General features: G+C 45.8%; 2 protein-coding genes across 2 annotated transcripts in view; both read left to right on the top strand.

Annotated features, from left to right (window-relative positions):
- The window catches only part of kmt2ca (lysine (K)-specific methyltransferase 2Ca), a 120,969-nt gene extending 103,792 nt beyond the window's left edge, over window positions 1–17,177 (top strand). Inside the window, 12 exon segments of the mRNA XM_039789913.1 lie at window positions 1,735–1,862; window positions 2,664–2,945; window positions 3,924–4,017; window positions 5,150–5,523; window positions 7,682–7,794; window positions 8,071–8,207; window positions 8,421–8,548; window positions 10,424–10,625; window positions 10,897–11,013; window positions 12,319–12,392; window positions 13,509–13,617; window positions 15,937–17,177. Of these exon segments, the coding sequence (XP_039645847.1) occupies window positions 1,735–1,862; window positions 2,664–2,945; window positions 3,924–4,017; window positions 5,150–5,523; window positions 7,682–7,794; window positions 8,071–8,207; window positions 8,421–8,548; window positions 10,424–10,625; window positions 10,897–11,013; window positions 12,319–12,392; window positions 13,509–13,617; window positions 15,937–16,029 (1,851 nt within the window). The 3' untranslated portion in view covers window positions 16,030–17,177.
- The window catches only part of LOC120552637 (NACHT, LRR and PYD domains-containing protein 14-like), a 303,082-nt gene that overhangs the window by 218,494 nt on the left and 61,427 nt on the right, over window positions 1–23,161 (top strand).

Raw genomic sequence — 23,161 nt, forward strand, 5'->3', positions numbered from 1 at the left:
CAGGGTTGCAACTGAAATAACAAGCTAAAGCAACGACAGTTTATGGAAAGCACAAGTATAATTATGGTCAGATCTTGGTCCTGACTGATGGGGAAGTGATATTGAAGTTGTGATTTAAACATCTACAGTGTCGGCTATTTATTTATTTGCCAGCTTTCCTTCCTGTTTTAGGAAGCAGCGACTGTATTGCGTTTTCCCTGTTAAACCGAGTCTGTGTCCTTCATATTTATGGAGAATTATAATTTGCTCTTCTTATATAAAACATGCGGCTCTGGTAGATGTTTGCGATTGGTCGTGGTGCGCAAACACCGCCTCTTTGATGTGAACGCGCCCGTCTCTAGATTGGACAAACCTGGGTTGACTGAACTAGTTGATAACCACCTTTGTGACACCGGTTATCCGGGACCGCAGTTGTTAGGGTTAGTGAAGCCGGATTACTGAAGGAAATCCAGGACATGTTGATCTTGCTTCGTAGTACAGGCCGCAGAAGTTGCAGCATGCTGGCTGCTGTCTGGAGATTCCTTCACGCTCAACTCATATTTTTTCGGATGTTTCATACCAAATGTAACAGCGGCCATGTTGTGTATTGTTTAGGGTCCTCTCCACCACCAGACCAATCAGCATTGAACTTTTTCACGGCAGACATGTTGACGTGTCATAGTAGGAAAAGCACAGGTGTATTCAAAGCCATTACTGATGGCTGCATTCCACTTAGGAGAGACCCTGGTATTAAACCATTACTGATGGCTGCATTCCACTTAGGAGAGGTCCTGGTATTAAACCATTACTGATGGCTGCATTCCACTTAGGAGAGGTCCTGGTATTAAACCATTAATGATGGCTGCATTCCACTTAGGAGAGGTCCTGGTATTAAACCATTACTGATGGCTGCATTCCACTTAGGAGACCCTGGTATTAAACCATTACTGATGGCTGCATTCCACTTAGGAGAGGTCCTGGTATTAAACCATTAATGATGGCTGCATTCCACTTAGGAGAGGTCCTGGTATTAAACCATTAAAGATGGCTGCATTCCACTTAGGAGAGGTCCTGGTATTAAACCATTACTGATGGCTGCATTCCACTTAGGAGAGGTCCTGGTATTAAACCATTACTGATGGCTGCATTCCACTTAGGAGAGACCCTGGTATTAAACCATTACTGATGGCTGCATTCCACTTAGGAGAGGTCCTGGTATTGGTCATACTGACTCACTGAAATATCTTACTGGGACACTTGATGGAACTGAGCCATCGTTAAGGTTATCGATCTCAGCTGTGCTGTTGCTGCTATGACAAGTCAACATGTCTGCTGTGATAAAGGTCCATTGAACAGATTGAACATGGAGCTGGACTTGAATAGTCTTCTTTTGACTGAAAGTTCTGCCAAACAACTTGTTCTACTCACCAGTTCCATGTCCACTTTCTCACAGCCTGCTGCATTGAACGCTCCACCTACGTAAACACCTTCCCGTAATCAACGGCGCCGTCACTACGGCGACCAGCGTAGCGCGCCGAGTGCAAGCGTAGGGTTCGGTTCCCTGGGAAAATATTCTAATGCTCAGCAGAAACCAGAACCCCGTCAAAAAGCCCAAATATTCAGCTCAATCAGAAACCCAATCCTGGATTCAGTGCATCCCTGATTTTTGTCAGCATTTTTGTCGCTCCGCTGCTCCGTCTCTCGGGACCGAGATAGGTGATCAGATGACTGACTGATGCTGTGATTGGTTGGCAGGTTAAGGTGAAGCTGAAGCCCCGCCCCCGGGCGGTCCCAGGGGGAGAGGACTCGATGTCGTCTCGTCCCGGGAAGAGGATGAAGAACTGCCGCTGGAGACGCTGGAGCTTCAGCATCACACTCAGCAGGTTAGCCTGTTAGCGGAGCATTTCCACAGTCTGGCTACACAACAGATGCATTCTGGGATAGGAGTTAAACACGCTCTGGGTTGTTTGCATTTCTTTTAACCAATCACAATGGTCTTGGGCGGCCCTAAGCTCCGGAGGCTCTGCTAAATAGTCTCAGGTAGGAACTTGTTCAAAAGAAAACTCCTCATCCAATATTAAATGAAGTTAACTGTTGACCCAATCCAGTACCGTGAGCTATTTAAATCAGCTGATACATGGTTCAACCTGATTGGCTCGTACCAGTGGATCTCCATGTGGTCCACAGCAATCCCACCAATCAGTCCCAAAACCTCCCATTTAGATTTTACAATCATTCCCTGAAAGAACCAAGCAGGTCTGTTGTTCTCTCTCTCTATCTCTCTCTCTGTCCCTCTTTCTCTCCCTCTCTCCCTTTCTCTCTCTCTCTCTCTGTCCCTCTTTCTCTCCCTCTCTCTCTCCCCCTCTCTCTCTGTCCCTCTTTCTCTCTCTCTCTCCCTCTTTTACTCTCTCTCTCTCACAAGCAAGCAATCCCACCACCATTGGTCCCCAAACCTCCCAGTTAGAGAGGAAATGACCTAAACATATTCTTTGTAAATATTTCCAATCATTCCCTGAAAGAACTAATCGGGTCTCTTGTTGCTTCGTCCACATCTTCTTCATGACTTGATATTTTCAGAGTTTGAGAACACACAGAGAACTGAAGTCACTTTATTCCAGAAATGTACTAGCGTTGATCCAGGCTAGCCTGTTAGCATTGTCCTGTATGTCTCCGTTTTTACCCAGAGGCCCTTGCACCCCTAACGAGGGCCACGCCATGCCGACGGAGGAGGAGGTGGATGTGCTGTTGAAGAAGTTGGGGGCGTGTCTCGGTCCAGATGCGTCATGCAAAGACCAGCGGCGCTGCTGCTTCTGTAACCAGCAGGGGGACGGACGCACGGACGGACCGGCCCGCCTGCTGAACCTGGACCTGGACCTGTGGGTGAGTCTGGATCCAACTGCACACAATCTGCTTTGCCTGACTGGGCATTCACCCCCCAAAACAACAGCACAACACTTAAAGGTGCAGTAGGTCAGCCTTATAAAACTAACCTTCTGTCATATTTGCTGAAACTGCCCCTGTGTTCCAGTAGAACTACATGAAGCAGCTCATTAAAATAAATCCAGCTCCTCTGGCTCCACCTACAGCCTGGAGTGGGATTTACAAAAATCCACAGCTCCCTGTTCAGATGCACCAATCAGGGCCGGGGGGGGGTCTAACTGCGTGTCAATCACTGCTCATGCACACACATTCATTCTCCCTTGTGGGGGGAGGGGCTTAGGAGACCGTTTAGGGCTTTAGCAGAAAGGGGAGAGGGACTGAGAAGTTGTCGATAAGTCCTGGACCTTCACCATCCTACCTACAGCACCTTTAATTCCCTATTTGGATGAAGCACTAGACCATATTGGGATTTCCATAAAATTGCGAATAATTGTGCAGCCCTAGGCTGACTTAAATCTGTTTGTCTCTCTCTCTGTGTGTCTTTCTCTCTTTCTGTCTCTGTCTCTCTTTCTGTCTGTCTCCCTTTCTGTGTCTCGCTTTCTGTGTGTGTGTCTCTCTCTTTCTGTGTCTGTCTCTCTTATTGTTTGTCTGTCTCTCTTATTGTTTGTCTGTCTCTCTCTCTTTGTGTGTCTGTCTCTCTTTCTGTGTGTCTGTCTCTCTTTCTGTGTGTGTGTCTGTCTCTCTTTCTGTGTGTCTGTCTCTCTTTCTGTGTCTCGCTTTCTGTGTGTCTCGCTTTCTGTGTGTGTCTGTCTCTCTTTCTGTGTGTCTGTCTCTCTTTCTGTGTGTCTGTCTCTCTCTCTTTGTGTGTCTGTCTCTCTCTCTTTGTGTGTCTGTCTATCTTTCTGTGTGTCTGTCTCTCTTTCTGTTTGTCTGTCCCAATTCTCCCCCCAGTCCATCCTGAACTGTGCCCTGTGGTCCAGCGGGGTGTGAGACCTGGGGTGCTCTGATCAACGCGTGGGCGCTCTGAGCCGAGTCTGACTCCTGCGCTTCGCCCACTGTCGGAGGACCCGGCGCACGTCTAATGCCAGTGCCCGCCTCCGCTGCACCAACACCTACCACTTCTCCTGCGCCCTGCAGGCCCACTGCACCTTCTTCAAGGTACCCCAGCACCACCCACACTACCCTCACACTACACCCACTCACACTACACCCACTCACACTACACCCATTCATACTACAGCACCACCCACACTACACCCACTCACACTACACCCATTCATACTACAGCACCACTCACACTACATCCACTCAGACTACAGCACCACCCACACTGCCCTCACCCCTCCACTACACCCCTCCACACTACACCCTCACCCACTCCTACCCCATTCACCCACTACACCCCTCCACTACAATTCCACCCTTCCTACCACCATTCCACCCTCCATTTCTTCCACTCCTTCCTCATTCAACTTCCTTCCTTCCACTCCTTCCATTCCTTCCTTCACTCATTCTTCCATTCTTCCACCCTCTCTTCTTTATCATACCCCACATATCACACCACCACCCCATCACTCCATCACCTCCACCCACTCCACTCCTTCACTCTCCACCACTCCTACATCTCCACCCTTTTCCCTCCTTCCGTCTTCATTCCATTCACCACCCTACCTTCTGTGTGTTTGTCACATCACATTCATGTTGTGTTTGTGTGTGTGTGGGTGGTGGGTGGGGGGTGGGTGTGGTGTGTGTGTGTGTTGAACCTCTGTGTGTAGTGGCAGACTAACCCTAACTCTGTGTCTCTGTGTTTGTGTGTGTGTGTGTGTGTGCTCTGTGTGTAGCAGCGAACCCTAACTCTGTGTGTGTGTGTGTGTGTGTGTGTGTGTAGCCTCTGTGTGTAGCAGCAGACCCTAACTCTCTCTGTCTCTGTGTGTGTGTGTGTGTGTGTGTGTGTGTGTGTGTGTGTGTGTGTGTGTGTGTGTGGGCAGCAGACCCCAACTCTCTGTCTCTGTGTGTGTGTGTGTGTGTGGAGCTTGTAACCTAACTCTCTGTGTGTGTGTGTGTGTGTGTGTGTGTGTGTGTGTGTGTGTGTGTGTGTGTGTGTAGCCTCTGTGTGTAGCAGCAGACCCTAACTCTCTGTGTGTGTGTGTGTGTGTGTGTGTGTGTGTGTGTGTAGCAGCAGCAGACCCTAACCCTAACTCTGTGTGTGTGTGTGTGTGTGTGTGTGTGTGTGTGTGTGTGTGGCAGCAGACCCTAACTCTCTCTGTCTCTCTGTGTGTGTGTCCTGCAGGATAAGACCATGTTGTGTCCGCTCCATAAGCCTCGGACGGTTTCTCTGAGCGGCGACCGCTCCTCCAGCTGCTCCCCGTCCTCCGCCCAATCGCCGGCGCCCGACCCGGCGGCGTTCTGCGACCCGTACGACTGCGAGCTGCGCTGCTTCTCGGTGTTCCGGCGCGTGTTTGTGCAGCGGGACGAGGCGCGGCAGATCGCCGGCGTGGTGCAGCGCGGCGAGCGGCAGCACACCTTCCGGGTCGGCAGCCTGCTGTTCCGCGCCATCGGCCGGCTGCTGCCGCACCAGATGAAGGCCTTCCACAACCAGACCGCCATCTTCCCCATAGGTTACCACGCCAACCGCATCTACTGGAGCATGCGCCACAGCAACAGGTAAACCTGACGTCAGAGGTCAGAACTCCCAGCATGCTTTGCTTTAGGGCTGCAGGAAATGAGGAAAATATCTCATTCATTGGAAAATATTAAAATGAAAATGCTGGAGACACTCAGCCAAAAACACAATAACAGCTGACTTACTAATGATGCTGGCAACAAGGGAATGGTGCATTCAAGAATGGCCACATTTTACCAGTTATAATACTTGTGGGGTTTTTTTACTGCTTATTTTGACACTGTACAGCTCCACATGTTTATTATTTATTTTTACAAGGATCGGAACCACACAAAGATGATTTGTCTCTGCGGGATCACAGTATTTCATTCAGAATGATTGGACGTAGGGCTGCACCTTGAAGGCCAGACCCACCGACCAGACGGCCGACCGTCGGCAGTAAAGCCAGTCGGTCTGATCAGTCTCCCCGAGTTGGTCCAAAAAGTTCCTCAGAACACACTGAAGAGACGAGACCCAATACGTCTCCATAACAACAGGTGGAGCTAATCTGGATTATCGCCCAAAAATGAAAACCGGCAGCTGATTGGACGAACGCGTCACATGGGTTTGGTTTCTCCGGAAACTCAAAGCCAGAGTGTCATGGCGTCTCATTCAGAATCTGATCTCATATTGGACTAAAATAATTCACTGAAACATGTTTCTGAGAACATGTGAAGAGAGAAATAGGCCGTGATGCAGTTGCTGAATCTGTCTTCATTTCAGATCAATAACAATATTTGTTAAAGGCTAAATATGGGTCAAACCGTTCTGAATGAAGTAGTGTGGAGCTGCAGAGACGTCCCGGCCTACAGATCATATCCTACAGACTACAGAAAACATCTTAGTGGGGAGGCCTCTAGCTCCCCCAGTAGAGCGTGCGCCCCACGTAGGCTGAGTCCTTTGCAGCGGTGCGGGTTCGAGTCCAACCTGCGGCCCTTTGCTGCATGTCATCCCCTCTCTCTCTCCCCCCCTTTCCTGTCTATCTACCTACTGTCACTATCGAATAATGGGAAAAGCCCCCAAAAAATTATCTTAAAAACAAATCTTTGTTTGGTACAGAGCCTCACAAAAATCACACTATAATCATTTTAATATTTTTCAATGAAAATGAGACAAAAATGATCATTCCCTCCAAATATCGTGAATCAAAACGCAATTGCAATATCAGTCAAAATAATCGCAATTAGATATTTTCCTCATATGTAGGGTTGGGTACCGTTTGGATTTTTACGATTCCGAAGCGATTCCTAAACCGATTCTTGAAAAACTGAAAAATGACATCAAAGAGAGGCTCTTTTTTTATGGAGTTTTTTTTTTTTTAAATTGAAAATGATTTAAATTGAACAATATATTAATGTTTTAAATTACTTAAATATATAATTAAACCTAAGTCACCTAACACACAACTACAATAATTTAACAAATACCAGTTACACTATTAACAAGTAACAACAAAATAAATGTTGAGTTGGTATGCCATCCAGCTTCAAACTTCAGCAGTTCTTTAGCAGAAAAGTGACCATATTTGCCTTCTCTGGCGAGATACTCCACCTCTCCTGACTTATGGCATGTCCTGCACAGGAGAAACCTCTCTCAGACGGTGTCCAAGAGGCCTGTACACACAGGTATAATAATTTGGGGAGGCTGTCCTGCCTCCCCCACCACCAGGCTTCAGGCTCTTGTCCTGAACGATAGACTAGTAGAGCAAGTGTAATATATTTACTAGCGATCACGTGCAGTCAGTGAACGGTTAATATGCTTTCACGTCCGTTTTGGTGAGCACAGAGGGAAAATATTTCAGTCTGAACCGAAATTTGCGTTCTAATCCTGTCCGAATACTACCGTTTGCGTAGGAACCGGTTCCATAGTGGAACCAGGTTTCGGTACCCAACCCTACTCAGATGGTGCAGCCCTAGTTTGACCCAGATTTTGCCTTTGACAAATATTGTGAGTTTGGTGTGGCTCTCTAGCTCGAAGGTTGTTGTTGTTCCCCGAAGCCAACAGCAGTACACACAGAGAACAGGAGGGGAGTTGGCTTTATCCTGGAAACGCACTTCCGTTGATCCAGACTAGCTGGTCCAAACCTGCAGAGAGGATCTGTCGTCTGATTGGTCGCCTTGTTTCCTTGGTGGTGATGATGTCATGTGTGTGCCCCTGCAGGCGCTGTAAGTACCTGTGCTGCATCGAGGAGGCGGAGGGCCGCCCGCTGTTCAGAGTGAAGGTGGTGGAGAAGGGATACGATGACCTCGTACTGACCGGACCCTCGCCTAAAGGTGAACATCAGCTGACCAACAGGAAGTGGCAGCTCTGACATCACATGGGAAGATGTCAAAGTAACGGTCACATAAATGTAGAAAGATTTTTTTTAACTTCTTCCTACTCCTTTTTGGTGTCTGTGTCTATCTGTGTGTGTGTGTGTCTGTCTGTGTGTGTGTGTGTGTGTCTCGGTGTGTGCGTGCGTGCGTGCGTGCGTGCGTGCGCGTGCGTGCGTGCGTGCGTGCGTGCGTGCGTGCGTGCGTGCGTGCGTGTGTGTGTGTGTGTGTCTGCAGCTGTGTGGGACCAGATCCTGGAGCCAGTATCCCAGTTGAGATCGTCCAGTGGGACTCTGAAGCTTTTCCCGGTTTACCTGAAAGGAGAAGATCTGTTTGGTTTGACCACGTCTGCTGTGACCAGGATCATGGAGTCTGTACGTCTCTCACACACACACACACACACACACACACACACACACACACGTTTTATAAAGTTAGGGCTGAATCTGAACCATTTCATTGTTTGGAATAAGTCTTGCCATGATAGCCCCTTGACTTATACTCATTTTGACTGTGTGTGTGTGTGTGTGTGTGTGTGTGTGTGTGTGTGTGTGTGTGTGTGTGTGTGTGTGTGTGTGTGCGCACAGCTGCCAGGTGTGGAGACCTGTGAGCGTTACATCTTTCGTTACGGCAGGAACCCTCTCATGGAGTGGCCTCTGGCCTTCAACCCGTCTGGCTCAGCCCGCTCTGAACCAAAAGCCTGCCAGACCAAGAGGTAACACACTCTCTCACACACACACACACAGAGACACACACGCACAGAGAGACAGACACAGTAACACACAGACACACACACAAACAGTAACACAGACACAGGCACACACAAACACACACAGACACACAAAAACTCACACACTTTTACTGTTCGCTAGAGATATCAATTTCAGCACCTGGGACAGCGCCGCTCCGGCCTACACAGTAAAACACAGACACAGTGACAAAAACACACACACACACACACACACACACACCAAATCAGCGGGCAGAAACTTTTACCATCTAAAGAGACATTTTTGGCCCCAAAAATTCAAGAATGTAAGAAAACCAAATGAGAGATGAATGAGTGAAACTGTGCCTCCCTTCAATACTGCTTTAGACACTGATTACCATGGCAATGCATTGGGGTCAGCCCTGCTGTGTAATGCTGTAAATCAGGGGTCATCAACTACATTTTTTCAAGGGTCAGAATTTTTCTAAGCAGACACTCTGGTGGCCGGACTTTGAAATAAAGAAAATAAAATGAATTTATACCTATTTTTGTTCGAAATTTTCACTTTCTTACTGAATTAATGCTATTTATTTTTTTCCCCCCCATGTATTAGTGTGAGAAAACTCCTAAAAAACATGGAAACTCCATAATGATAACTGGCTCTTTAACTAGAAAAAGATCTCAGACTAGGAGGCAGTTCACTGAGGAGTGATGGTTAAAGTCTGTGATTATGAAAATAAAACATTATTGTAGTATGCAGCGTCCTGATTGGTGGAAAATGAAAGAAATGGCTGTTGTCAGGTAAACATGTCACTGTCAAAGACGCTGAATGACTGATAAGCAGGCTATGCACTTGTCATGTATGCCTCATTTACAATGAAAGATGCTGTTGCAAAATAATACAACCAGCATCATCATCATCAAGAATGAAGAAGTTGAACATAACGATCACATCATTCATGTGCATATCTGTTTTGGTCTTATAATAGCCTACCTCCATAGATTGTCCACTCCAGCGGAGAGTTTGGTTTGTTCAGCCAGCAGTGAGGTTTACAAGAATTTGTCCAAATTTCCAGATTCCCGGCAACCTAAGATAAACAGTTAGACTAAACACCGACAGCTTTTGTTTTAGCTTGTTTGTAAAAATTTGCTATTTGCAGAGTAGAGCTGTGTTTGCGTAAAACAGCGCGGTGGACTGAGCAGACAGAGCAGATAGAAATATGGCTTTCTACATGTTGATGCCGGTCTACACAGGTGAGTGCATTGATAAGTATTGACTTTCTACTCACGAAGGTTTAATTGTAGCCTATTTACAGAAAAGAGAGCAGCGTGAGTTCATCTGTCCCAGCGGCCGTTGGTAACTCGGTATCGTTCCCAGGCAGGTGCTGCGTGGTTTAACGCACACACATCTCGGCTCAGCTGAGTGTGGAGCTCGGGGATCGCTGTACAGAATCCCAGCATGTGAATAGAGATGTAAATACAGGGGCCTGGGTTTGGCTCTAAATGCTTGAAATGATAAATAATAGAACGCATTATTTCCTCTTTACATTTTGTGAATTCATGATTATTCTGCGGGCCAGACTAAAAGCTTTGGTGGGCCGGATGTGGCCCATGGGCCGCCAGTTGACGTTGGCTGCTGTAAATGTTCAGCCGATGAAGATTGAAGTGAGTCAGTATGTGTGTTTGTGTGAACTGGATCAGCTGTTTGAGTAACCTGTGTGTGTGTGTGTGTGTGTGTGTGTGTGTGTGTGTGTGTGTGTGTGTGTGTGTGTGTGTGTGTGTGTGTGTGTGTGTGTGTGTGTGTGTGTGTGTGTGTGTGTGTGTGTGTGTGTGTGTGTGTGTGTGTGTGTGTGTGTGTGTGTGTGTGTGTGTGTGTGTCAGGCCGACCCTGCTGACCAGCATCGCTCCCAGGTGCCAGGGCTCCGTGGGCTCTATCGTTGGCGTCGTTCCCGGCGTCATCGCTCTGTCTCCGGGAGAGTCCGTGGCCGGCGCTCACCAGGGCCGCCACTCCAAGTCGGCCCAGTACCGCCGCATGAAGGCCGAGTGGAAGACCAACGTCTACCTGGCCCGCTCCCGCATCCAGGTGAGACACCAGACACACACAGTGGACCGGAAACACTGAGGGAAGGAGCCACTGAAAACTCATCCTGTGTGTGTGTGTGTCTGTGTGTCATTCTGTGTGTGTGTCTGTCTGTCTGTCACTCATCCTGTGTGTGTGTGTGTGTGTGTGTGTGTGTGTGTGTGTGTGTGTGTGTGTGTGTGTGTGTGTGTGTGTGTGTTGTGTGTGTGTGTGTGTGTGTGTGTGTGTGTGTGTGTGTGTGTGTGTGTGTGTGTGTGTGTCATTCTGTGTGCAGGGTCTGGGTCTGTATGCTGCCAGAGACATCGAGAAATGCACCATGGTCATCGAGTATATCGGCACCATCATCAGGAGTGAAGTAGCCAATCGCAAAGAGAGGCTCTACGAGTCACAGGTACACACACACGTACACACACACACACACACTCTCACACACAAACTCCTGTACAGACTCCAAGTTTCTTTCTTTGGGGACATAATTTGAAGTTAGAAAATATCACAGAGGCCTCCAATGATTCCCAGCTCTAACAAACTAATATTACTACTACTAACAACTAGTACTACTAGTACTAACAACTAGTACTGCTAGTACTAACAACTAACTCTGGCTGTTCAGTTAGGGGATAAAACTAGGTTCACTCTACTTCATCTAGCCTGGATGCCAGCTAACCTTAGCCCCACCCACAACATTTGAGGTAGAGAAGTTGGGTCTGGACTAGTTCTGTTGTGGAGCAACTATGCTCCAACCAGAGCTGTTCGGACCAATCAGATTGTGAGGGGGAGGGCTTTATACGATGATCAACAGTAACGTAATCAAGCACGTCACCAAAGAGCGCTTGGGTTGGATTTGTTTACAACAAAGATGGCTGCCATGGCGTCTGTTATAGAAGATATCGACAGCACGTTAATTCTAAAAGAGGAACAGAGAACCGCGATCAGAAAGATGTTTTTTGCCGTCCTTCCTACGGGATTCGGCAAAAGTTGAATCAGTTGCATAAAGCTGTGAATTGATACATGTAAGTTTAATAGTGTGCTCTACATACATCACATACTCCGGTGCTCTGATTGGTTGTAGGCCTATCTGTTGCTCTGATTGGTTGAGTGCAGAGGCATTTTCTTTCCTGGTTCGTTTGAAACACGCCCCATAATCCCAGCCCACTGGAGCGGTTTCAGACTCCTATTCTGACTAGAATCTGAGTCTGACCACGTCAGGCTACATCTTATCCCTAACCTGCCTGCGTCTCGGGCTGGACGACTAACTTTACTGCTGACGAGCACGGCTCTTCGGCTGACGCTAGTTGGCCCCGCTGAGTGAGCTTAATGTATGTTCTGTAGCCGTTAGCGCCGTCTCTCCCTCTGAGATCTTTGAGCACAAATACTGATTCAAAAACGATTTTGTGGATTTAGAGATGGTCCATCTGTGATGTAATAAACAAAAAAACTTTTTAAGCCCTTTAGCTCCCAGCACATAACACAGTCACATGTGTACTGATGTTTAACTGTGTGTGTGTGTTTGTTTGTTTGTTTGTTTGTTTGTTTGTTTGTTTGTTTGTTTGTTTGTTTGTTTGTTTGTTTGTTTGTTTGTGTTTGTGTGTGTGTGTGTGTGTGTGTGTGTGTGTGTGTGTGTGTGTGTGTGTGTGTGTGTGTGTGTGTGTGTGTGTGTGTGTGTGTGTGTGTGTGTGTGTGTGTGTGTGTGTAGAACCGCGGTGTGTACATGTTCCGGATCGACAACGACTTTGTGATCGACGCCACCATCACTGGAGGACCGGCCAGGTGAGAGCAGTTCAGACAGCAAATCTCCATCACCAAACCCACCAGACAAAATAATGAGGACTTTTAGCGTGTATAGAGCCAGCATATCTCCACCAGACTCCATGTAAATAATGAGGACTTTTAGCGTGTATAGAGCCAGCATATCTCCACCAGACTCCATGTAAATAATCAGGACTTTTAGCGTGTATAGAGCCAGCATATCTCCACCAGACTCCATGTAAATAATCAGGACTTTTTAGCGTGTATAGAGCCAGCATATCTCCACCAGACTCCATGTAAATAATCAGGACTTTTAGCGTGGTATAGAGCCAGCATATCTCCACCAGACTCCATGAAAAAAAATTTTGGGTGTATAGAGCCAGCATATATCTCCACCAGACTCCATGTAAATAATCAGGACTTTTAGCCTGTATAGAGCCAGCATATCTCCACCAGACTCCATGTAAATAATCAGGACTTTTTACGTGTATAGAGCAAGCATATCTCCACCAGACTCCATGTAAATAATCAGGACTTTTAGTGTGTATAGAGCCAGCATATCTCCACCAGACTCCATTTAAATAATCAGGACTTTTAGCGTGTATAGAGCCAGCATATCTCCACATGTAAATGGGTGAATTAAGGGTTTATTTCAACCAAACCAGAGTGGTGATTGTTGGAACAGTGGAAAGATGAACCAAGACGGCTTTTGGTAGTTTGATTTAGTTTCTGTCCACTTTGAATGAAGTGTGTTTTACGATGATAGAAGTCCTGATTATTTACATGAAGGCTGGTTTGGTGATGGGGATTTCATGTTAAACTAAAAGGATCTTACTCTTTAACTAAAAGGTCTATCTCTGTAGGGATCCATCCCATAATGTTGTCAGACACTTAGAATAATAATGTGAGTCTGTCAGCAGCAACAACAGAACTTTTAGTGACTCTAACTGCTGCTGAACATTAGTCCTGTAGGGTTACATTACAGCCTGGTTCTGGTTTAATACTGGACCAGTTTCAGAGATTGTTGTTCACATCAGACACACAAACATGGGAGGTTTCGCTTTAAGACACTTGTTTTATACAGTTTGTGTTTTATTTCACATGTAACTGAAGCCTGCGTCCGTCTGTGATTGACAGGTACATCAACCACTCGTGTTCTCCCAACTGCATCACGGAGGTGGTCACTGTGGAGAAGGAGAACAAGATCATCATCAGCTCCTGCCGACGCATCCAGAGAGGAGAAGAGGTACCTGTTACATCCTGGTCACATAAGGTCACACTGTTAACCCTTTAAACATCCAGAGAGGAGAAGAGGTACCTGTTACATCCTGGTCACATAAGGTCACACTGTTAACCCTTTAAACATCCAGAGAGGAGAACAGATGGACGAAATCTGGCAGATGATGACTAGGGCTGTCCCCACAGCTCCCGTCCCATGAAAATACTCCCGTCATATCCCGATCACATGACCTAGGTAACATGTATTACCTGCAGGTCTAGGTAACATACATTACCTGCAGGTCTAGGTAACATGCATTACCTGCAGGTCTATAGGTAACATGTATTACCTGCATGTCTAGGTAACATACATTACCTGCAGGTCTAGGTAACATGTATTACCTACAGGTCTAGGTAACATGTATTACCTGCAGGTCTAGGTAACATGTATTACCTGCAGGTCTAGGTAACATGCATTACCTGCAGGTCTATAGGTAACATGTATTACCTTCAGGTCTAGGTAACATACATTACCTGCAGGTCTAGGTAACATGTATTACCTACAGGTCTAGGTAACATGTATTACCTGCAGGTCTAGGTAACATGTATTACCTGCAGGTCTAGGTAACATGTATTACCTGCAGGTCTAGGTAACATGTATTACCTGCATGTCTAGGTAACATACATTACCTGCAGGTCTAGGTAACATGTATTACCTACAGGTCTAGGTAACATGTATTACCTGCAGGTCTAGGTAACATGTATTACCTGCAGGTCTAGGTAACATGTATTACCTACAGGTCTAGGTAACATGTATTACCTACAGGTCTAGGTAACATGTATTACCTGCAGGTCTAGGTAACATGTATTACCTACAGGTCTAGGTATAACATGTATTACCTGCAGGTCTAGGTAACATGTATTACCTGCAGGTCTAGGTAACATGTATTACCTACAGGTCTAGGTAACATGTATTACCTGCAGGTATAGGTAACATGTATTACCTGCAGGTCTAGGTAACATGCATTACCTGCAGGTCTAGGTAACATGTATTACCTACAGACCTATAGGTAACATGCATTACCTGCAGGTCTAGGTAACATGTATTACCTGCAGGTCTAGGTAACATGTATTACCTGCAGGTCTAGGTAACATGTATTACCTGCAGGTCTAGGTAACATGTATTACCTGCAGGTCTAGGTAACATGTATTACCTGCAGGTCTAGGTAACATGCATTACCTGCAGGTCTAGGTAACATGTATTACCTGCAGGTCTAGGTAACATGTATTACCTGCAGGTCTAGGTAACATGTATTACCTGCAGGTCTAGGTAACATGTATTACCTGCAGGTCTAGGTAACATGTATTACCTGCAGGTCTAGGTAACATGTATTACCTGCAGGTCTAGGTAACATGTATTACCTACAGGTCTAGGTAACATGTATTACCTGCAGGTCTAGGTAACATGTATTACCTGCAGGTCTAGGTAACATGTATTACCTGCAGGTCTAGGTAACATGTATTACCTGCAGGTCTAGGTAACATGTATTACCTGCAGGTCTAGGTAACATGTATTACCTACAGGTCTAGGTAACATGTATTACCTACAGGTCTAGGTAACATGTATTACCTGCAGGTCTAGGTAACATGTATTACCTGCAGGTCTAGGTAACATGTATTACCTACAGGTCTAGGTAACATGTATTACCTACAGGTCTAGGTAACATGTATTACCTGCAGGTCTAGGTAACATGTATTACCTGCAGGTCTAGGCCATTTCATTACGTAATTCCTAACGGATGTGTTGTTTGAGTCTTAAAGAAGAGACTTGGTTTTTAATCCACATCCTGTAGCTCCTCTTCTTGGTGTCTCTCCCTACCAACATAGACCATGGTCCTATAACGAGATGGATCCCTCTGCTGGGAGACATTAGCTATTACAGTTGATTCATGGCATATCAACACAACGGAGATCTTCTCACACCAAATGCCTCCCAGTCTTTGGGACCTCTCAGCACATTGCAGCGTCATGTTTTAATTAATCTGCAGCTCTGTCCCGCTGCCGTTGATTTCTCTGATCTATTCTGTCCCCAACACGTTACCAACCGTGAGATTGACTCCCCTACTGCGGAGTCCCGAAAAACACACACACACACACACACACACACACACACACACACACACACACACACAGAAACAGTACATCTGTGTGATGTCCTGTTGTGTTCTTTAACCCCTTTAAGTAAAAGTGTTAACAATCCTGATTTAAATATTGACCAAAATGTCATATTTTGTCTCTCTCTCCCTCTATCTCTTCCTCTCCCCCTCCCTCTCCCCCCCTCTCTCAGCTGTCCTATGACTATAAGTTTGATCTGGAGGACGATCAACATAAGATCCCGTGTCACTGTGGAGCCGTCAACTGTCGCAAATGGATGAACTGAACATCTCTCTCTGTCTCTCTCTCTCTCTCTCTCTCTCTCTCTCTCTCTCTCGGTGCTGAGGCTGGATGTCGATCGCCCATCGCTCTGTGGGCGGAGCTACACTTCCTATCAGAAGAATATAATAATAATAATAATAATAATGTAACATAACGATCAGATGTGATCTCAGAGAATAATGATCGGAGGGGTTTGATTGACAGATCAGGGGCGGTGTGGGTGGGCGGGGTTAAATATGATCAGGGTGGGTGATTGACATGTGAGGGGGCGGGGCTTACGAGAGGCTGGTCCTCTGTGTGTATATGATGTAAATGTGAGTGTAAACGCCACTGAAATAACACAACGTCCTCACAGAGAGGGACGCAAAGTTGCACTATCAAAAATATAAAAGGACAAAAACACAGCTATACCCACACAAACATACTTGATTCCTCCTCTCTCTCTCTCTCTCTCTCTCTCTCTCTCTCTCTCTCTCTCTCTCTCTCTCTCTCTCTCTCTCCTCCTCTTCCTCCTCCCTTCCTCTCTGCGTTTTGTTAATTTCCTGTAAAATAAGAGATTTTGTTCTTTTTGTATTTATTACTGAATGAAAAGCTATTTTCTAAATCCACGGTGAGTTCGAGGCCCGGAGTCGCAGCGTGTAAATATCTGTATCATAAAAAGCTAAAAGAAAAAACAGAGAGAAGTTTAGAGATAACTCCACTGAGCGCTACCTTTAACACCCTCACCTTCATCACCTTCATCACCTACCTTCCTACCTGCCCGTCCCAGCAGCGTTCTGTCCCAGTTTTGAATAAAGTTTCACCTTTTGTGTTTCCCGTGCGTCCCGGCGCTGGAGGCGCTGCGTTGTGATTGGACGAGGGCTGTGAACAGACTTCCTGAGTGTCTCTGCGGCCTTCATCGGAGCATCTTTCAGTTTGACTTTTCTTTGTGTTGTGGAGTCCTGCTGCCGTGTACATATGAGGTTTAATCAGGACGTGTGTACAGTTAGACGACACCTTGTTTCAGTTTTTTATTATTAATGTAAACACAGCGTGACCATGACGACGACGACGATGATGTTTGTGCTTTTTTTTGTTGTTTTTTTGGGGGGAAAATGTGGAATCTGATTTAGAATCATTTACAGAAAATAAAATATTTTACATCTTGAAGAAGCAAGTCTGCTGTTCTTTGTGTGTGTGTGTGTGTCTGTCTGTCTGTCTGTCTATCTGTCTGTCTGTCTGTCTGTCTCTGTGTGTGTGTCTGTCTGTCTGTCTGTGTGTGTGTGTGTCTGTGTGTGTGTGTGTGTGTGTGTGTGTGTGTGTGTGTGTCTGTCTGTCTGTCTCTGTGTGTGTGTGTCTGTCTGTCTGTGTGTGTGTGTGTGTCTGTCTGTCTGTCTGTCTGTCTGTCTGTCTCTGTGTGTGTGTGTGTGTGTCTGTCTGTCTGTCTGTGTGTGTGTGTGTGTGTGTGTGTGTGTGTGTGTGTGTGTGTGTCTGTCTGTCTGTCTGTCTCTGTGTGTGTCTGTCTGTCTGTGTGTGTGTGTGTGTGTGTGTGTGTGTGTGTGTGTGTGTGTGTGTGAGAGAGACATTCAGCCTTCATAAAGTCTGCAGCCACGCAGCAAACTGGTCCTTGCGCTGTTTCTCTAGAAGCTTCTAGAACAGGGGGGTCAAACTCATTTTCCCAGAGGGCCACACTGAAAAAAAGAGAATCACCTCAAGGGCCAGACATGGAGTTTATTGACTTGCTTTTGTTTCATTGAAAAAGTAAAATATCTTTGACTGTATTACAGCATGTCACTTTTTTGACATTGCTGTAGTCATTTTTGTATGTTTTTTTTCTGACTTCTTTATTGCTTTCTCAGATGTTTGTCACCTTTTTATTTAAATTGTCGCCTTTTCTTCATTTTTTTATGCTTTTTGTTACATTTGACATAAAGCCCTACAAAAGTCAGCAAAAATGTTCCTTAGCCATCATAGAATTTAGCAAATCAAGCAAAAGCAATTATCTTTATTTTTTTACAACAATGTTTCTGCCTAAATAAGTCGGCAAATCTGCCAAATTCTGCTTTGAGTGTCTATTTAACTGCAGTTAAAAAAACACTTTCCCATGTTTTTGGCGCATAACTAGGCTGGCCAAAATCTATTGTGAACCTTAATGGATAGGCGGGCCGGATCATAATCTGCAAAGGGCCTGATTTGGCCCGCGGGCCTTGAGTTTGACACGTGTGTTGTAGAAGGTTCCGTGGAGGACAGGACAACGACGCCGGGAAGAAATGAAGCCACAACTAAACTCTCCTGAAGCTTTTAGTGAAGAGGAAGAAAGGAGGCTGATGTGAGGAAGCTGGAGATTTATTACAGTAAAGTTCAGAGAAGTTTAACTCTGACAAAGAACAAAAATGTTGATGTTGTTGCAGAGAATATTTGGCAAATTTTTCATGGCTGCAACCCACATACTCAGCACTGCTGCTCATCCCACAAATGCATGTTCCTCACCAATGGGGCATTTGGAACGAAACTAAACAGGCTTTCCAACGGTATAAGATTAATTACCAAAAAGCATTGTTACCACAGAGAAATAATCTAGCAAACACAAATGTCCTTACTTTTTGTGCTAAATGTAGCTGGATTAAACTCCATGGTTAAAGTGCTGACAGCTTATGTTAATCGGTGTAAAGTGTGACTGTATTTCCTGTAGAGGATTCTAACAGCAGGACCTAACGCTCTGACTGCAGCTGCCGCGGTCAGAAAAACAACACACACTCGCCAGCCTTGTGGTGCATTCAAAGTTTTTGTAAAATACCCTTTTCCCATCTGGTGCTTGTTTTTGTCGTTTACCAGTAATTTACTGGTGAAATAAGTTATAGTTATTACATTATTAATCAATCATTTAATTTTGACCTTAGCAATAAACAAGCCTTTCTTTACTGTCGCCAACTGTCGTTTTGTGCTCATTTTGTTATATTCTATACATTATAAATATATTATACAGCAAGGATTACCAAAGCCAAGTCATCGAGACCTATGGAGAACCAGCAGCACAGGTATCAGTCCTGATGACCTCAGCATCACAGGAAGTAGAGGGGGGCGACCAGGTAAGGTGGGATTTCTGTTTTTGTTATTTGTTTTCCTCAAGACCACAGAGGGTGGGAGAGGGTTTTTGTTCTTGTTCAATTGTATTTGTATGTTCTAAATATATATAAAAAAAACAATAAAAAATATATATATAATGTATATATACTGTATATTTCGGTTCAGGCACCGTTTTAAAAGTATAGTTTTAGCACCGGTATCGGAAAAAAAACCAAACGATACCCAACCCTAGTATCCGCTCAGTGGAGGTGGCTAGATGGTAGAGGTGGCTAGATGCTAGAGGTAGCTATATGCTAGAGGTAGCTAGATGCTAGAGGTAGCTAGATGCTAGAGGTAGCTAGATGCTAGAGGTAGCTAGATGCTAGAGGTAGCTAGATGCTAGAGGTAGCTATATGCTAGAGGTAGCTAGATGCTAGAGGTAGCTATATGCTAGAGGTAGCTAGATGCTAGAGGTAGCTAGATGCTAGAGGTAGCTATATGCTAGAGGTAGCTAGATGCTAGAGGTAGCTATATGCTAGAGGTTGCTAGATGCTAGAGGTAGCTAGATGCTAGAGGTAGCTAGATGGTAGAGGTGGCTAGATGCTAGAGGTAGCTATATGCTAGAGGTTGCTAGATGCTAGAGGTAGCTAGATGCTAGGGTAGCTAGATGGTAGAGGTGGCTAGATGCTAGAGGTTGCTAGATGCTAGAGGTAGCTAGATGCTAGAGGTAGCTAGATGCTAGAGGTAGCTATATGCTAGAGGTAGCTAGATGCTAGAGGTAGCTATATGCTAGAGGTAGCTATATGTAGAGGTAGCTAGATGCTAGAGGTAGCTAGATGCTAGAGGTAGCTAGATGCTAGAGGTAGCTTTATGCTAGAGGTAGCTAGATGCTAGAGGTAGCTAGATGGTAGAGGTAGCTAGATGGTAGCTAGATGCTAGAGGTAGCTAGATGCTAAAGGTAGCTAGATGCTAGAGGTAGCTAGATGCTAGAGGTAGCTAGATGGTAGAGATAGCTAGATGGTAGCTAGATGCTAGAGGTAGCTAGATGCTAGAGGTAGCTAGATGCTAGAGGTAGCTAGATGCTAGAGGTAGCTAGATACTAGAGGTAGCTAGATGCTAGAGGTAGCTAGATGCTAGAGGTAGCTGGATGGTAGCTAGATGCTAGATGTAGCTAGATGGTAGCTAGATGCTAGAGGTAGCTAGATGGTAGCTAGATGCTAGAGGTAGCTAGATGGTAGCTAGATGGTAGCTAGATGCTAGAGGTAGCTAGATGGTAGCTAGATACTAGAGGTAGCTAGATGGTAGCCATAGAGATATACCCTAGATGTCGCCTTGACTACGGCAGTTCATTGGAACGAATGCGTCAACAGAGCCGCCATTTTGGAACAGGGGAGTCACTCCACTTTAATGCATCAGCGTCAATGTAGGCAAAGGGCTAACGGAAAAAAAATCACCATAAATCGTCATGAAGGCGATTTTTCTAGTTTTTGTGGTCCGTTCCAAAGGTCAGACTTATATTTATGATCGTGTCCAGAGAAAAATTAAGCTTTTGATATATGTATGTATATATACATATATATGTATGTAAGTCTAGGTTTATAGTCCCATTCTTCCACTTGATACTGCTTCCACTTAAGTAAACTTAAGATGAACTATCGACTACAAAACAAAGAGACTAATTAATGTGTTAATACAAAGATTATTTATTATGATCGGTTCACAGATCTGAGTCCAAACAGAAACTTCACCATTCTGAACAAAGAGTTTCTGCTTCAAAGTGAAGTTTAAACAGACTGAAATGTCCAGGCTCATTCCTCCACTCTTTATTTCTGTATGTATTTATGCGTTAAATATAATTTTAACGGGCACTGAGCTCCAGATCCTGCAGCCGCAGACGGTCTCTGTTGCCCCGCTGTAGCTTCTCTCCGTCCGTCTGCGGCCGGCAAACTTAGAGGAACTTTCCGGCGATATCGACATACAGTTCGTCCTGGACAACGTGTAACATCCTCCCGGACTATGTTTAAGATCCTACCGGTCACCACTCTGTCTTTGGCCGGTCCGATCTGGATCAGCGGGGACCGGCGCAGCAGCGAGGCGAAGCTGTGTTTCTGCCCGGGGGAAGAGACGCTGCGGCCGGCCACGGGGCTCTCCGCCTCCCGCTGCCGCCGGAGCTCAGATTGCTGGTCGAAGGCGGGATATATAATCATAAAACACATTGTCACCTGTTAAATGTTATCCGTTGCTGTTTGTTCTTTTCATTTCCTCTATCGAACATCAATAAGCAGCACAAAAGTCCGGCATCTCTAGCGTTGATCTGAATGCGGGAAAACGTTGGACCCCTGTTCCAAGATGGCGGCGGTTTTGATGTATGTTTAGAACCTCAAGGCGACATCTAGTGTATATATCTATGGTAGCTAGATGCTAGAGGTAGCTAGATGCTAGAGGTGGCTAGATGCTAGAGGTAGCTAGATGCTAGAGGTGGCTAGATGCTAGAGGTAGCTAGATGCTAGAGGTAGCTAGATGCTAGAGGTGGCTAGATGCTAGAGGTAGCTAGATGCTAGAGGTAGCTAGATGCTAGAGGTAGCTAGATGCTAGATGCTAGAGGTAGCTAGATGCTAGATGCAGCTAGATGCTAGAGGTGGCTAGATGCTAGAGGTAGCTAGATGCTAGAGGTGGCTAGATGCTGGGGTAGCTAGATGCTAGAGGTGGCAGGTAGGTAGAGGTGGCTTAGATGCTAGAGGTAGCTAGATGCTAGAGGTAGCTAGATGCTAGAGGTGGCTAGATGCTAGAGGTAGCTAGATGCTAGAGGTAGCTAGATGCTAGAGGTAGCTAGATGCTAGAGGTGGCTAGATGCTAGAGGTGGCTAGATGCTAGAGGTAGCTAGATGCTAGAGGTTGCTAGATGCTAGAGGTAGCTAGATGCTAGAGGTGGCTAGATGCTAGATGCTAGAGGTAGCTAGATGCTAGAGGTGGCTAGATGCTAGAGGTAGCTAGATGCTAGAGGTAGCTAGATGCTAAAGGTACCTAGATGCTAGATGCTAGAGGTAGCTAGATGCTAGAGGTTGCTAGATGCTAGAGGTAGCTAGATGCTAGAGGTGGCTAGATGCTAGAGGTGGCTAGATGCTAAAGGTGGCTAGATGCTAGAGGTAGCTAGATGCTAGAGGTGGCTAGATGCTAGAGGTAGCTAGATGCTAGAGGTTGCTATATGCTAGAGGTAACTAGATGCTAGAGGTGGCTAGATGCTAGATGCTAGAGGTAGCTAGATGCTAGAGGTTGCTATATGCTAGAGGTAGCTAGATGCTAGAGGTGGCTAGATGCTAGATGCTAGAGGTAGCTAGATGCTAGAGGTGGCTAGATGCTAGAGGTAGCTAGATGCTAGAGGTAGCTAGATGCTAGAGGTGGCTAGATGCTAGAGGTGGCTAGATGCTAGAGGTAGCTAGATGCTAGAGGTGGCTAGATGCTAGAGGTAGCTAGATGCTAGAGGTTGCTATATGCTAGAGGTAGCTAGATGCTAGAGGTGGCTAGATGCTAGAGGTAGCTAGATGCTAGAGGTAGCTAGATGCTAGAGGTGGCTAGATGCTAGAGGTGGCTAGATGCTAGAGGTAGCTAGATGCTAGAGGTAGTTAGATGCTAGAGGTAGCTAGATGCTAGAGGTGACTAGATGCTAGAGGTGGCTAGATGCTAGAGGTGGCTAGATGCTAGAGGTAGCTAGATGCTAGAGGTAGCTAGATGCTAGAGGTGGCTAGATGCTAGAGGTAGCTAGATGCTAGAGGTAGCTAGATGCTAGAGGTAGCTAGATGCTAGATCTGATCTGCTAGCCGTTGATGTCACAGGACGTGCCTCGTGGCTTACCCTGGTATTCTTACCATAACCAATCCCCACTCCCCATGTCTAAACCTAACTACGTTGACCATTCTAGCAGATAAGATTTAGGATCTACTGTCATTGTCAGGGCTCTTTGTTTCCATGGCAGCCAGCTGTCCAGTCGTGTCAGGCCTCGCTGTCTTCAGGACAAATCCACTGAGGGTAGATCTTACCGATCTAGCATCTACTAGACTGGATCTGCTAGAATGGTCAACTTAGTTATTTATA

This window comes from Perca fluviatilis, chromosome 22 (assembly GCF_010015445.1).
Source record: "Perca fluviatilis chromosome 22, GENO_Pfluv_1.0, whole genome shotgun sequence".
Taxonomy (NCBI): domain Eukaryota; kingdom Metazoa; phylum Chordata; class Actinopteri; order Perciformes; family Percidae; genus Perca; species Perca fluviatilis.